The sequence below is a fragment of the Mesoplodon mirus genome (assembly GCF_964341445.2).
Source record: "Mesoplodon mirus genome assembly, chromosome: 12".
Lineage (NCBI taxonomy): Eukaryota > Metazoa > Chordata > Mammalia > Artiodactyla > Ziphiidae > Mesoplodon > Mesoplodon mirus.
In genome coordinates, this window is record NC_138988.1 from 36,930,578 (window position 1) to 36,946,362 (window position 15,785).

The 15,785-nt window shown below is 59.6% G+C and overlaps 2 protein-coding genes across 4 annotated transcripts; one reads left to right on the forward strand and one right to left on the reverse strand.

Moving 5' to 3' along the window:
* Positions 1–181: 181 nt before the first annotated feature.
* PCBP4 (poly(rC) binding protein 4) lies at positions 182–10,323 on the forward strand. Of its 2 annotated transcripts, none has more exons than XM_082638615.1 (13): positions 182–323; positions 6,374–6,518; positions 6,714–6,737; positions 6,860–6,892; positions 7,121–7,237; positions 7,466–7,597; positions 7,754–7,882; positions 8,134–8,208; positions 8,368–8,412; positions 8,488–8,551; positions 8,677–8,729; positions 8,819–8,988; positions 9,423–10,323. In XM_082638615.1, the coding sequence occupies exons 2-13, from the start codon at positions 6,438–6,440 to the stop codon at positions 9,709–9,711; spliced, it is 1,212 nt and encodes a 403-aa protein (XP_082494741.1). In that variant the 5' UTR covers positions 182–323; positions 6,374–6,437; the 3' UTR covers positions 9,712–10,323. The 2 variants fall into 2 exon arrangements, with proteins under 2 accessions (XP_082494741.1, XP_082494742.1); XM_082638616.1 differs by having other exon boundaries at positions 10,134–10,323.
* Positions 10,324–10,450: 127 nt separating this feature from the next.
* Positions 10,451–14,632, reverse strand: GPR62 (G protein-coupled receptor 62). 2 transcript variants are annotated; one of them, XM_082638618.1, is made up of 3 exons: positions 14,575–14,632; positions 13,980–14,115; positions 10,451–12,171 (listed from the first exon to the last, which is right to left on the reverse strand). In XM_082638618.1, the coding sequence occupies exon 3, from the start codon at positions 12,144–12,146 to the stop codon at positions 11,055–11,057; it is 1,092 nt and encodes a 363-aa protein (XP_082494744.1). In that variant the 5' UTR covers positions 12,147–12,171; positions 13,980–14,115; positions 14,575–14,632; the 3' UTR covers positions 10,451–11,054. The 2 variants fall into 2 exon arrangements, with proteins under 2 accessions (XP_082494744.1, XP_082494743.1); XM_082638617.1 differs by lacking the exons at positions 13,980–14,115; positions 14,575–14,632 and adding an exon at positions 12,270–12,373.
* Positions 14,633–15,785: the final 1,153 nt, after the last annotated feature.

Genomic DNA, 15,785 nt, shown 5'->3' on the forward strand with positions numbered 1-15,785 from the left:
CCCTCCCGGAAGCGGCCGCCGCTCGGGGCGCACCGCGGCGCGCAGGGCGGGGCGGGCGGCTGCGGCACTGGGGCGGCTGGGGCGGGCCCGCAGCGCTGTAATCGGATCCGGGGAGGGGGCGGGGAGGGGCCGGGCCGGGCGGGCCGGGGGTGGGGGGGGCGCGGAGCCGGGCTCCGGGCCGGCCGGGCTCCGCGCCTGTCAAACCCCTCATTGTTCGCAGCTGATGTCACTCGCAGTTGTGAGCGGCCGCCTCTCCCGGGGACAATGTGGGACTGAGCGGCCCAGCCGCCGCGCCGCCGCCGCCGCAGGACAGCCCCAGCGAGGTAGGGCGCGGGCCGGGCGGGGCACCGCGGGCCGCGAAGTTTGGGGGTTCGGCCGGGGGCGGGGAGCCCGCGCCTGAGTCCACAGGCTGGGGTCGCGGGTTTGGGAGACTGGGAGACTGCGAGAAACACGTTCCCTGTCCCACACGGGCCCAGGCCTGCACAGGTGGGGGGCGCTGGTCTGCTAGAGGAGCCCCCAGTACCAGGGAGGGTTTTCCCGGACCTGAGACCCCAGATTTGAGGCCCTCATCCCACCTGCTGTTTCTGTCCTTTGGACCTGTTCTTCTCTCGACCTCCTGCCCTGGGTTCTGGTTCTGCTCCATCTCTGTCCCCATCTGCCATTCCCCTGCAGTTCCTGGCTCAGCACACACCCCTTCCCATTCTCTGCAGTCCTTGGGGGCGCCAGACACAGACCTCCAGGCCAGGGGTGTGTGGAGATGACAGTTGGGGGCTCGGAGTGGTCCCTCGTGCCCTGTGGCTCTTTAGCCCCTCAGCTCTGACCTAGCTTCTTAGCTGGAGTCCTGGGAGGTGCAGGGGCTCTGGCTAGTCACTTCAGACTGGCCCTGGAGCCTGCTTCGCCAGGAGAGGGAGGTGCCCGCCTCCTCAGTCCCCTATCCCAGGCCCGCCATCTTGGGACCTGTGGCACCCAGTGCCCCGCCCGACTCCAGCACCCTGGGGAGTGGTCTTCAAGGGGATGCACCCAGGGCCAGGTGCATTCCCTCCTTCCAGAATGTGGGCTCTTAGTTCCCCCCAAGCGCAGGATGATCACCTTCACGCTGGACCAATAGAGCATGTGTCCCCAGGGGCTCCTCTTCTCCTACAAAGAGTTTTTAGACCTCCAGTGACTCCCCAGGACCTTAAACCTCAACTGAAGCCTTCACTCTTTCCTGGGGTTACCCTCACTGCTTCAGAGCCAGCACCTGGGACCCTATCCTTTTCCCATCTGAAGGTCTCCTAGCCCCTCCGGGCCCTGGAACCCCCTCAACCTCCAAGGCGCCCCCATGCCAGCCCCCACCCCCCAGCCTTCATCAGCATGCAGGCTCAGGCTGCCCAAACACAAGGGGATTGTTCTTCTTGCATGCTCAGGGTGGGGGGCTGGGAGCAGGCGGCCCACACACCCTGGCAGGCCCAGGCCACAGGGAGGCTGGCTTTGCCCCGCCCTGTGTCCCCAGACAGGCTCTGCCCACCCTCCCTACTCCCATCACTGCCCCCCTCCAGCCTCCATCCCCATTGCCTAGTGGCGCTGACCTCTGGAGGAAAGAGCTCTGAGCTGCACAGGTGGACCCTGGGGTTCTGCCAGCTCTGCCAGTTGCCTCTCATTCTCATGTAGCCTTACAGACAAGCCCCTTCCTCTCTGGGCCTCAGGTTCCCCTCTGATGAGGCCCTTCCAGCTATGACAGTCTGAGCCCGATTTTGTGAAACCTATGCCACACCACAGTTCTTCCTTCAGCCCCCCTTTGCCATGGGGAAACCCACTCAGGGCCTCCAGAAGTCTCAAAGTGCAAATCCCCCACCCCAGTGATAATGCCTGGGGAGCCCCTAGACCCAGAGACACAGCAGGAGTAGGGGCTGGGGGTGCTAAGGAATGGGAACTGGGAACCCTGTCCAGGCGGATCCTGACTCTCCCATGGGGCTGGTCCCCTGAGCCCTGGGTCTTCTCACCCCACTGTCACTGCTTCTCTGGGATTCTTAGCCCCATCGCTGGTCTCTAATGCCTCTGGGCCCTGTGAGCCTTTTCTTCTCCCTGCACACTGAGCCTGGTACTGGCTCCTGCCCTCCTGGAGTAGCTTCTGCCCTCCTGGAACTCTGTGTAGTGGAAAGGCAGGCTCAGAAATGCCCAAATGGGGCTTCTTTGAGTTGCAGGCATCTTGGAGGGGCAGAGAGGCCTGAGTGATAACATCTGACTTGGAAGGTTGGGGAGGGCTTCACAGAGGAGGCAGCATCTGAGAAGGATTTGGACAGAGTGGGGAGGATGGGCATTTCAAGCTAGGATCAGCCTGGGCAAAGGCCCAGAGGCCTGGTGGTGCTAGGCGTGTTTTGCAGTCTGGTGTGTGTGGGGGATGGGGTAGAGATGAGACAAGAGAAGTTGGCAGAGACCAGATCATGAAGGGCCTTGAGTGCCCATCTATGGAGATCAGGCTTTATTCATTGGGCATTGGGGAGCCAAGGACCGCTGTTGAGCAGCAGAGTGACCTAGTCTCTAGCATGGAGAATGGAAGCTAGAGACCTTTCTCAATTTGGGGGACGTGTACCAGTGCATAGGGCTGTACCATGAAGTTGTACCCTTTCTCCTGGACTCCAGTCTGGACCTGAGCCTGCCTTGGTTTCCCTTGGCTGTGAGGACTCTTGAGGGCTTGCCTAATGATGCTTTAAGGAGGCTGTAGCATTTCTGGCACCAGCCAGCTTGTCAGAGCTTCCCTTCTCTGCCTAGTACTGAGTCTACAGGACAGTTCTAGGTCAAGGAACCAGAGGCTGGAGCTCATGGACCCCAGGCTGCTCCCCTCTAGGCCCCTCCTCCCCCAACTTTCCCATAAGGTAGGTATGAATGGCCATCCTGGGAAGCTGTAAGGCTGAGAGGCTGGGCATATGGATCCAAGGATGCTGGGGCAATTCTTCTGGAGGCCTAGTTAATCAGAAAGGGTGAGCATGCCCAGAGAAAAGGATGGGCAGGGGAGTCAGGATCCCTCAGTGCTGATCCCCTCCGGTCCCAGGGTCCACTCCCCCACCCCCATCCCCGCCATGCCCTGCTTCGCCTGATGCCCTGAGCCATTCTCCAGCATCACTGGGTGTGGCCAGCATGGCTGCTTTTGGAGTAGGAATAGAAGGAGGCTGTTAGGTTGGGGACTGTTGGGGGATGTAAGGTGGGGGATGAACTTGGAGAGTGGACCCTTCTCTCTCTTCCCAGCCCAGGTGGGTCTACAAGCCCTAGTTGGTCCAGACACTCTAGCTATTAGAGCCAAGGGAATCCCCCAAGGGGCGGGCCAGTCCACTTGAGTTGTTTGGCCCCAGGAGCCTTCCCCTCCCCCGGATTGTTCTTGCTCCAGAACAAAGCCAGGGTGGACACTTGATCCCTGCGTGTGGGGGGGAGCTGGCTAAGCCCCCGGCCCTTTGATTGGGCAGCTGTCATGAGAGAGAGACAGCTGGGGGGGAGGGGCAGGAAGGGGCAGCCGCCATTGCTTACACAGCTGTCACCCCCCCCCCCGCCCCCTCCAGCCTGAGTGGCAGGAAGCCAGAGACAGAAGGAGTGGGCACTGGATCTGGGGAGGGGGTCTGGGGAGAAGAAGGGAACGCCCGAGGTCAGAGGCCTGGTCTGAGCTTGGTATGTTCTGCCAGGGAGCCCTGCTGACCAGAGGGGGCTGGGTACCCCCAGAGGTGAGCTGGAGGTCAGTGTGGCATGACACGTGGCTGCCATGTGGGTGGCCCAGCAGGGACCTAGGGCCCACCAAGCTGGAGCAGCAAGCAACTCTAGAGCCCCTGTAAGGGTAGAAGGGGAGCCAATATGCCTAGTAGGGCTGCTTGTTCTTAGGGCTCCTAGGAGAATAATTAGAGAGACCTGTATCAAGACCCCTTGTTCTCCCCTAAAGAGAGGAAAGACCTTGAGGGTCTATCAAAACAGGAAGGACACAGAGAGACCAGCCACTCCCCTCCCCCATCCCCTTCCTGCAAACACACACACATAGCACAGGTAGGTAAACTGAGGTCTAGGTCAGGTGCAGGCCTGGCCAAGGTCACCCATTGAATTTGGGGCAGTGGGGCTCTGCTGTAAACCCAGGTATCTTTTTCAGGGCAGGAGCCCTAGTTCTGGCCACATCCCAACCCTTCTGCCCTATTTTCCCAGGAGTCTTTGCCCACAAAAATTGATGTGCAAATGGTATGGGGACAATGTCGGGTGTCCCATTGGTTACCAACCCAAAGAGGCCCCTGAGCCCCAGAAAGTTCCAGAGCTTAAGATGTGGCTCTGGACAAGTACAGTCCTTTCCAAACACAACCCACATCTACTAACCAGGCAGGGGTCTGAGAGACTACAAAGCCTGCTCCCCACCTTTGAAGAGCTGCCCCTGTCCCCGCCCCGGAAGAGGACAGACAGACCCAGACAGGACAGATAGACAGAGGAAGCAGACAGGCCCTCACACTAGCAGGCAGGGCCCTGCTAGTCCCACCAGGCCCCACCTCGCTGTGACCTTGGGCAGGTTACAGACCCTCTCTAGGCAGCAGGCTCTCCTTCTGTTTGGTGAATTCATCTGTTCAGATAACCAGTGTGTTCTGAGTAACTTCTCCGGCCTGGCTCTGCGAACACAAGGAGAAGGTGGCAGCCTTGGCTCCTGCTCTAAGGGGCTCCCGGGCTGGCCAGGGCAACAGAAACTAAGCACGTCATCACGAGTGCTTTGCTGGGGGAACTGCCGGCAGCTGGGGGAATGTTAGCAAGGGCAGCCAGCATGAGGCTGGCCAGGATGCTCACAGAGCACAGGCCCTGCATCCACTGTTGACCTCTGACCTCTGGAGAGCTGATGGACAGAACTTAAGCGGAGGGAGGAGCAGGTGCTGGGGAGGCAACAGTTACTGCGTGTTTGGGGTGTCAGGGTTGTCACCCCCATGGTACAGATGAAGAAATAAAGATCTCAGGCCATACAGTGGCTTCCAGAGACAGCCAGGCTGGGAGCCCCACCCCGCCTCCTCCATGCCCACGCTCAGGCTAGCAAGGGGGGTTCTGAAGAGGGCACTGAACAGAGGTCCATACCCTTGACCCTCGAGTCAGGATAGGGCAGGGGGCTGAGGAGGAAGGTGCCCAGGGATCTCTGGGGTGCTCGAGCCCAGCACACTTATCCCCCCCACCCCTCCCAGGCAGTAGGAATTCATAGGGTTAGGGCTTGCTCTTGGCTCAGACTTGGCACCAGTTGGTCCCCTCCCTGTTTTCCTGCTTGGGTTCTGGTTCCCCAGTGAGCTCCCCATCAAGGCTGAGCCTTGGCGGGCGGGAGACAGCCGCTGGAGGAGAGGGATTTCCAAGCAGGATTAAGGTTCAGGATTAAGTAGGGGCATGAAAAGGGGTCGGGTGGGGAGGGCTGGCGGCTGGGCTAATCCCAGCAGCTAATCTCCAGCTCCTCCTCCTTCCATCAGTTAACGGCCTTGACATTCCCCAGCCCCCCAATCCCTTTCTTACCCATCACCCAGTTCCAAGGGGGAAGCAGTCCCTCCATTTTACGGGTGAGAACACTGAGACTCAAGAGTCCAAGTGATTTGTTTCCGGTACAGTAGAAAGTGGTCCAGGCTGGGAACATGGCCAGCCCGGACACTTCTAACCTCCTCAGCACATAGGAGAGGGCTCAGTAAACCACCATGCACACGGCTGGTCCCCAGACCCCACTGCCACCCCCACCCCCAGTGCTGAATGAACCTCGCTCACAGCTGTCCGCAGGAGCCTCTGCTTTAGTGACTTCTAGTGGACAGGTGCAGCCCACCCTCCTGGAGCCTCACTACCTTCACTTCTGCCCACCTTTCAAGACCTTCCATGGCCCCCGTGGCTGCTCCGGCTCCCTCTCCAGCTGCTCCTCCAGGCTCTAGCCATCAGGGGCTCTGGTCCCTGGACGCAAGTGCCTCCCATTTGAAGTAACGTTTCGATTTTAACCCAACCTTCAAGGGCCAATCCACAAGGGTCCCCTCTTCCAAGAGGTCAGGTAGGAGGCTCCCTCTCTGGACTCCCATAGTTAATTCTTCTGACATACGAGGGGAAGGGAAGGATACTTGTGGAAACCGGGTGCCTATCACATATGCACCTGTCTCATTTTAATTCTCATAACTCTGGGGACTGGACTGGGTATCCCCTTCTTACAGATGGGGAAGCTGAGGCTCAGAAGGGTTAAATATGTCAGCCAGGCTTACACAGCTAGTTGAGCTGCACATGGCAAACTGGTCAATGTGACACTTGAAACTTGTGGTCCACACTGTCTCTCTGCTCTGGAAGTTTGTCTAGCTTGGCTCTGGGGTTCCCATGTAGGGGCAAGGGACCTGAAAGAAAGCTGAGCTCTTCTCTAACCCACCTCCCACTGCCCCCGCAGAGCCGGCCAGGCCACAGCGTGGACGCACTCCCAGGCGGCCTCGGCCCCAGCCCCGCCTGACAGGATGAGCGGCTCAGATGCGGGGCTGGAGGAGGAGCCAGAGCTCAGCATCACCCTCACGCTGCGGATGCTGATGCATGGGAAAGTAAGTGCGTGCTGGGGAGTGCTTCGCTGTGGCTCAGGAGGGGGCAAAGTGCAAGGCGAGGCAAGACCTGGCCCTCCGGGAGGGAGTTTGATCTTGGGTATCCGGTCTCCTGCAGAGCCCCTACCCCGAAGTAGGGGAAAGCGCTGGGCCTGGGGTATTGGTACCCTGCTGACTCCACTCTTGTCTTGTTTGCAGGAAGTGGGCAGCATAATTGGGAAGGTAGGTACCTCGTTCTTTTCTGTATGTCCCCTTCAACCTGAGACCTCAGTCCAGGAAAGGAAGCAACGGCTGCTTGGCCTAAGAGCCATTCTCTATTTTGCCTCCTATTTTGTCTCCTGCAGAAAGGAGAGACTGTAAAGCGAATCCGGGAACAGGTGAGGACGGAGTTTGGGAGAGGAGCCCAGGGCACCTGGTTTGGAGGGGAGGGGAGATGCCTGCCTCACCTTGTCCCTGAATCCACCATCTGGGATGACCAGTGAGTGCCCCTAGAAGGTGGCCGTTTCCAGCCTTGGCTGGGGCCTGGTGAGTGGAGGGGCAGGCAAGTTCTTGGCCAGGAAGCAGAGGAGGAGCCCCGTTGCCTGGCGCTTGTCCTGCACCCACAGAGCAGCGCCCGGATCACCATCTCTGAGGGCTCCTGCCCTGAGCGCATCACCACCATCACCGGATCTACAGCAGCCGTCTTCCATGCAGTCTCCATGATTGCCTTCAAGCTGGACGAGGTCTGTGGCTGTCTGAGGGGCTGGGGGCCACGGGTGGTTCCCCGGGAGGAACAGGACTCTGACTCCACAGAGTGGCTATGGGTGGGACGGAAGGCCAAGCTGAGGGCAGGGTTCTCTCATTGGAGTGGGACGCGGGCAGGCTTCCCTCCTTCATCCCCCAGCAGGAAGGTGCTCCAGGGGAGGGGGAGCAGCACGGGCATGCACGGCCAACCCAGTCTTCCTGCCCAGGACCTCTGCGCTGCTCCTGCAAATGGGGGGAATGTCTCCAGACCTCCAGTGACCCTGCGCCTTGTCATCCCTGCAAGCCAGTGTGGCTCACTGATTGGGAAGGCTGGCACCAAGATCAAGGAGATCCGAGAGGTGAGGGGAAAGGGAATACCACCCCAAGAGAGTCTTACCCTTCAGTTTTGAGGGGAGACCTGGGCTTACAGCTTCCTGTCCTGTGGGGAGCTCCGAGCCTGGGCATGCTCTGGGTTATGGGAGTAGCTGGAAGTGGCCCCCATTCTCTGCTTGCAGACTACAGGTGCCCAGGTGCAGGTGGCAGGGGACCTGCTCCCCAACTCCACAGAGCGTGCTGTCACCGTCTCTGGGGTGCCTGATGCCATCATCTTGTGTGTGCGCCAGATCTGTGCTGTCATCCTGGAGGTGCTGCCCTGGGGCAGGGAGAGAGGGCAGGGGATGGGCCCTGGGCCTGCCTTGTCAGGCCCTCAAATCCTAGGCATGTGACACCAGGTGGGGATAGAGCGGGGCTGCAGGGATGGATGTGAGAAGCTCCAGGATGTCGGGCTGCATTTACCTGGGGGTTATAGGGAGGGCCTTGAGAACACAGGGCCCTTGGGGAGGTCAGGGGGGGCCTGAGAAGGTCCTGATAGAGCCTCCCCATTTGTGCCTTCCAGTCCCCACCAAAAGGAGCCACTATCCCATATCATCCGAGCCTCTCCTTAGGTACTGTCCTTCTCTCCACCAACCAGGTGAGGGGGAACAGCAGGAGGGGTGGGATGTGTTATTGGAGAAGGGGAAGGGGATGGAAGAAGGAATGGGGGGTCCAGGGAGAGGTGGGGAGGGGTGACTCTGGCCACACTGCCCTGATCTATCACAGTAACCCCTTTTTACCCACTTTGTCCCCACAGGGCTTCTCCGTCCAGGGTCAGTATGGGGCTGTGACCTCAGCTGAGGTGAGTGACCGCAGCCCAAGGCACCCCTTCCCGAACTGAACCTCCTCTGACTCCTGACCCCTCTTCTTGGCACAGGTCACCAAGCTCCAGCAGCTCTCGGGCCACGCAGTCCCTTTCGCCTCACCCAGCATGGTGCCAGGTGAGCAGTCCCTGCAGAAGGAAGCAGGGGCAGATCCCAAAGGGCCAGGCGGCCCCTCTGGAAAGGACATGGGGAGGCAGCAAAGGTCCAGACTCACGCCCAATCCCTCTTCTCCCCCCAAGCAGGACTGGATCCTGGCACACAGACCAGCTCACAGGAGTTCTTGGTTCCCAACGACGTGAGCACGGGATGGGGTAGTTTGAGGGTGGGTAGGGGGGCCCGGGGGGTCTGGGCCTCACCTAGGGTTGAATTCCACCCTCTCTCCAGCTGATTGGCTGCGTGATTGGGCGCCAGGGCAGCAAGATCAGTGAGATCCGGCAGATGTCAGGGGCACATATCAAGATCGGGAACCAAGCAGAGGGCGCTGGTGAGCGGCACGTGACCATCACTGGTTCACCAGTGTCCATCGCCCTGGCCCAGTACCTCATCACTGCCTGGTGAGTGTGGGGTGGGGTATCACAGGTCATGGGACTTTTGTGCCTGAGAAAGGCACAGGTCGGGTGGGGAGAGCTGACCTCCCTTGTCCTGGGCCTGTCCTCTGCCTCCCCTAACCCTGCCACACTTGTTCAGTGTTGCCCCATCTTCCCCCTACATCTGTCCCCCATGTCCTGTTTCTCCAACCCTGTCTCTTTTCCCTAGGTCTTCGGTCTTCCCATTTCTCTCCTTACCCAATGCTATATTTGCTTGTCCTTTCTTCCCGTCTGTGCTCTTCCAACCTTTCCCATCTTCTCCTCAAACACACCCACCCCAGGTCATTGTTCTCAAGTCCTCTCTATTTTTCATCTAATCTCACCCCTTATATTTGCCCTCATTGCCTCCTTTCTCACCCCCGACCTTCCCCTTCATCTTCCCCCTCTATCCCTCTTTCCAGTCTAGAAACGGCCAAGTCTACCTCTGGGGGGACACCCGGCTCGGCCCCCACAGACCTGCCTGCCCCCTTCTCGCCACCCCTGACGGCCCTGCCCACCGCTCCCCCAGGCCTGCTGGGCACGCCCTATGCCATCTCCCTCTCCAACTTCATCGGCCTCAAGCCTGTACCCTTCTTGGCTCTACCACCTGCCTCCCCAGGGCCGCCGCCGGGCTTGGCGGCCTACACTGCCAAGATGGCAGCGGCCAATGGGAGCAAGAAAGCTGAGCGGCAGAAATTCTCCCCCTACTGAGGCCGGCCGAGGCACAGGCACGGGGGGGGGGGGGGCAGGCAGGACTGCCGGCAGGGGGCTGCCTCCACTATCTGCCCAAGGAGACTCTACCCCGGGGAGGGGGGGGGTCCCAAACGCCGCTAATGCCCAGACGCATGGATGCACCCCCCACCCTGCCCCGGTCTGTGGGAGTTCCTGCTCTCGGAGTGGGGGTGGTTTTTGGCCCAGGGTTCTGGGAGCTGCAGCAGCCCCAAGGTAGGGGTCTTGATCCCCTCTAGCTCTGTGCTTGGATGCAGGGAGCATTCTAAGTGTCCCCCCTTTGCGGGGGTCACTCATGCATTCCCCATCCCTCAGGGCTTCCCTGCCTCCTGTCCCCCTGTGGGGATCAGGGAGGAGGCCTGGGGGTGGCTGGGGGCCATGCTTCTCTCCCCACCTCCCTGCAGACTCCTGCTGCTTCCACTGATACCCTTTTGACTGGAATGGACTGGCTGGGCTTGGCAGAGGGCAACCCGAAGAGGGGGCACTGCCAGGCAGCTGGGGGAGTGGCATGGGGGCAGGGGCCGAGTTCTCAGCAGCAGACACTCTGTACAGTTTTTTCAATTCCTGTTTTTGAATAAATATTCTGAGAGACCAGGAAGCTGTGAAACACTGTGGGTATTGGCAAAACCTCCAGAAAACGGGTGTAGCTGAGACCCCAGAGGACCCCATCTGTGACTCCATCAGCCCTAGCTGGGCCTCGGCCCCTTCCACATGCCAGTTCTGGAGCTTCAGGACTCTTTGGGGGGTCATGTTGTCCAGCCTCCTGCCTCTGGCACCAAAGCGATCCAGTTGTTTTCTGGGCATTTTTAGAAGCTGATGGAGGAGTTGCAGTAGTTTTGTCCAGCCTCTCCTTGGTGCAGATGTGCGGGAGGTCTTTCTGAATGTCCCTTCACTGGTTCCTCCTGCTGTGGCTGTAACCCAGACCCTGCCCTACGTGGCCCATTCCCTTTGGCTGTGAGCCATTAGGGCCCTCTTCTCTGTGATCCTGCCCACCTCTGCTTCTTCCTTGGCCTGGGGATCATCCGTGAGTGTCCAGATCACCCAAGCTGGAGGAGCCCTTAGAGATGGTCCAGGGTACAGATGGGAAAACTGATGCCTAGGGAAGGGTAGGTCTGTGTACAAGGCCATGCAGAGTTGGGCCCAGAACTCAGGATTCCTAGCTCCCAGAAGCCTCTGGGCCTCACTAGGCTGCAGGCCCCCTTTCTCCCATTCCAGAGCCAGAAGTGCAGGCAGGCTACCTGCCATAAGCTGTGCTGGAGGCTGGATGGGCCCTTTGTGATACTACCCTGCTTTCTCCAGTCCCGGCTCACCTTGGGAGACATCTCTCACGTGGCCTCTGGCATGCTCAGGCTCTCCTTTCCTGCCAAATCCCCGGCTTGTTCTGGTGCCTCAGAAGGGCCTAGGACAGGGCCCTCTGGAGGTCTATGGAGGTGCTGCAGGAGGGCCCGCGGGTGCCAGGCCCGCGAAGAGCAGGCCCGCGGGGGCCGGGGTAGCGCTCGTCGGGCGAGACGGCCCAGCGTCCGGCGTACAGGGCGCTGCAGCAGGCCGTACAAGAAGGGGTGGGCCGCGAAGGCCGTGTAGGCTACCCAGGTGACGGCCGCCTCGGCCGCGGCGGCCTGGGCAGCGGGCGCTAAGCACGCACAGCCGTAAGGCAGCCAGCAGGCTGCGAACTGGCCCACGGCCAGCGCCGGGGCCAGGGCTGCTTTGCCCCAGGGCGGGCGAGGCCGAAGGGGCGGCAAAATGGAGAGGCGGCTGTCCAGAGAGTCGGAGCGCGGCCGGGACCCGCGCGCGGGCCGCGGGGGCCGCAGGGCAGCGCGGCGCGCCACGAGGAAGATGCCGCCGTACGCCCCGAGCAGCAGGAGGGCGGGCAGCGCGAAGGCCAGCAGCGCCCAGAGCGGCCGGAAGGGCTCGAGGCCCCCGGCCAGGACAGAGCAGCGAGCCGGGGCAGGGGGCGGTGCGGGCGGCGGCCCGAGCAAGGAGAGCGCGCCCAGCAACCCCGCCGCCGCCCACACGGCAGTGAGCACGAGGGTGGGCGGAGGCCGCGCGCCGGGCCGCAGCGGGTGCACTATGAGGCGGTAGCGCGCCAGGCCGAGCGCCGCCACGCCGAGCGTACAGGCGGGCAGCAGCGCCGCCGAGAGGAAGCGTGCCGCGCGGCAGGGCGCGGGGCCCAGGCGCACGCGGCCCAGCCCCGGCGGCGGAGCGGCCAGCAGGCCCAGCGGCATGATGGAGCCGGCAGCCAGCAGGTCCACTACGCACAGGTGCACGAGGTAGAGCGCGTCGCGTAGTCCCGGCGTGCGCAGCACCACAACCAGCAGTGCGCCGTTGCCCAGCAGTGCTGCCGCCTCCACGACAGCCGCCAGGATCAACCCCATCGAGGCTGCGACTTCTGGTGTGTTCAGCCCTGTGGCGTTGGCCATTCGAGCGCTCAGGCTTCACCCTGTGCTGGGATGCAGAGAGCGAAATGGAGCTTCCCCCGCCCGCCCCTCGCCACCCCCGGCCCCATTCCCATCACCTTGTCCGTTGCTCCTCTAGCCTCTCACCTCACAGGCTGACCAGGCGCTGGCTCAGACACCCAGGCTGCCATTCTCTTGGGGGCTTGGCCGGCCCCATGGAAGTGTGCAAGGCTGGGACTGTGGCTCTCTCCTCCACCACAGCAACTCAGCCCCTGCTGGAGATGGTACTGGCTGTCACTTTGATGCTGCCCTTCGGAGACACACAGAGCTGGCAAGGGAGGGGCAGGGCCTGGCACCAGCCCCCTGGGTCCTAGCAGCTGCCAGCTGGAGGCTGAAGGCTGTGCTGTGGAAGTGCTGTGGGTGCTTCGGGAGGGGGGCACAGAGCAGGCACAGGCTGGAGTGAGACTCAGCACATTAGAGTGTGGGCTTTGGAGTCAGCCACATCCTATTCTGCCTTTTCCAGGGGTGGGAAGTGCCGCCCCCCATATCTGCTGTCTTCCGCCATCCCCATCAGTGGGGTTAATCGGATCATTCAGCCTTTGTACTGAGGGGAAACTGAGGTACCAGTGAGACAAGAGCTGGAGCTGGGAGACCCCTAGGTACCCTCTGGTCCTCAGGAGGGCTAGTTCTCTAGGTAAAGTGAGGGGAAAAGCACAGGACTTGGCACATAGTAGGTTGCTCAGCTGGTATTAGCTCGGCACAGAATAGGTGCTTCAAGACACTGTGGAATTAATGAGAGGAACCCTTAGGGAGCAACTGCTGTTTGTTTTATTTTTGCTGTTAGCAAACAAGTCCCCTTCTGCTAAGCACACTCTGAGTTTTCTTTAGGAAGCCACCTCTCCCCAACTCAGGACATGTGGTTTGGGTGAGCAAGACCCTCACCTTTCATATCACATTCCTGACTAGGCATGAAACCCAGTCCTGGCCAGTCAGTGTGTTGCACACCCCACCACCAAGGTATTGGCTCAGGGAAAGCCATGTGACTCCAATGGGGCATATGCCCCCCAGGTGGTGTCACCCAGTCCCATGGCAAAACCCCATGTATACCCTGATGGCTTGCCTTTGTGTCTGAAGCTCCTTCCTCTCCCCTGAACCCCAGTCTTGGGTTTCCAGCTGTCTCTTCAACATCACCCCCAGTACAGGGTCTACTGGGCATCTCAAAAGTCCTATGCCCCAAAACAGGACTTGACTCATGACCCCCCACCCCAATCTGCTCCACAGAGTCTTCCCCTTAGTAAATGCCATCTCAGAAGCTTCCATTGACACCTCCCTTTCCTCCACGCACCACATCCAATCCATCAATGTGTCTGAATCCAGCCATTTCTCACCACCACTACCATGCTCCCAGCCACTATCACCCCTCACCTGGACCATTTCAGACCCGTCCTGGCCTCCGCTTCTGCACCTTGTGCTGGTCATTTGTCTGTCTTCCCTTAGATCCATTCCCATCTTCCACAGCACTGCTCTGCCTTCTAAGAAACTGATTTCCCAGGCTCCTTTGTCATTTGGTTTTTGGGTAAATTCAGCCAATGGAAGTTACCAGCAGAAGGCTGGAGGGTGGCAGGAGGGAAGAAGCCAGGGTATTTTCCCTTTCATGCTCAGCCTGGATCTACCTCTGGATCTGCCTCTGTGGAGGACATCCTCTCTCTCCATAGCCCTGGCTCCCTTCAGGCAGTCCCCTCTGGGGTTCTGGTGCCTGCTGGGTGACCCTGGCCTCTGGGCACTGGAATACCATCATCCTTCCTGCCTAAGAGTGGTAGCAACTTCCTGCTGTTGCTAATCCCAGGGTTGACTTACCAGCCCCTTTGGTAGTTCAATTCCTTCCCTGTATCAAATTCCTCTTGTCTGGAATAGAGTGATTTCTTTTTTGTTGATTGGATCTTGACTGACACCATAGATCCACTCTCTACACAGCTGGCTGAAGTGGATCCCTCTAAAGACAAATGAGATCAGGTCATGATCCTGCACTCATCCTTCCAAGAACTTCCCATCATCAAAATAGAATCTCACCTCCTCTTTGCTGAGATGGCCTTCTCTCCACCTCTCTGACCTCACCCGCCTCCTCCTTGCCTCCCATACTTCCAGCCGTACAGTCTCATGCTTGTCCTCCCACACGTCAAACTGGTTTCCACCTCAGGATCTTTGCATGTGCTATTTCCTCTGTCAGAACACCCTTGCCCCACATCTCTCCATGGCTTGCTTCCTCACCTAATTCAGGTCTCTGCCTTCAGTGACCATCTTTTCTAAAATTGTCCCACTTTCCCATCACTATGCCTTCTTGTCTATGTCTTGCTTGTGCCTGTGCCCCAAGAACCCCTCATAGGCACGCAGTCTGCATCAGCACAGATCTGGGTGGCAGACAACAGGGCATGAACCTCTGGATTTGACTCACCTGTTGCTGGAATTCGAAGGGCCCCGGTCCAATTCTCTATTATTCAGATGAGAAAACTGGTGCTCAGAGAGGGAAGGAATGTGTTCTGGATTACACAGCCAAGTTATACCTGGAAACCAGGTCGCCTGCTTCCTAAGCTCTGTCCACACAGGCACCACTTCCTGTACTTGACCACAACTTGAATGTGGGCATTTGCCTCCAGGAGGTGAAGCTGGATTTTTGAGGTCTTGGTTCAGAAGAAGGAGAGAGCATTGGCTTTCTCACTGCCCAGTTAGGCCTGCAGGCCTGGGGCAGCCCCCAAGCCACCAGGGTCTGGGGAGGGCTCAGCAGGGCCAGGTGGGAAAGCAAATGAGAACAGGGGACTAGGGAAGGCAATAGGGAGGGATGGGGACTATGGTGGGTTGGAGAGTGCATGCTCCCTGCAAAATCATTCAACTAAATTAGCAATTAAAACACTTTTTAAAAAACACTTAAAACACTTTGGGGGCTTCCCTGGTGGCGCAGTGGTTGAGAGTCTGCCTGCCGATGCAGGGGACATGGGTTCGTGCCCCGGTCCGGGAAGATCCCACATGCCGTGGAGCGGCTGGGCCCGTGACCCATGGCCACTGAGCCTGCGCGTCAGAGCCTGTGCTCCGCAGCGGAAGAGGCCACAACAGTGAGAGGCCCGCGTACCGCAAAAAAACAAAAACAAAAACAAAAACAAAAACACTTTGGGAGGGACTTCCCTGGTGGTGCAGTGGTTAGGAATCTGCCTGCCAATGCAGGGGACACGGGTTCGAGCCCTGGTCTGGGAAGATCCCACGTGCCGTGAAGCAACTAAGCCCATGCGCCCACAACTACTGAGCCTGCGCTCTAGAGCCCGTGAGCCACAACTAACTACTGACCCTGCGTGCCACAACTACTGAAGCCCGCGCGCCTAGAGCCCATGCTCCACAACAAGAGAAGCCACCACAGTGAGGGGCACGCACGCTGCAACGAAGAGTAGCCCCCACTCGCTGCAACTAGAGAAAGCCCGCGCACAGCAACGAAGACCCAATGCAGCCAAAAATAAATAAATAAAATTAATTAATTAAAAACAAAAAAGGGCTTCTCTGGTGGTGCAGTGGTTGAGAATCCGCCTGCCAATGCAGGGGATATGGGTTCGAGCCCTGGTCCAGGAAGATCCCACATGCCGCGGAGCAACTAAGCCCGTGTGCCACAACTACTGGGTC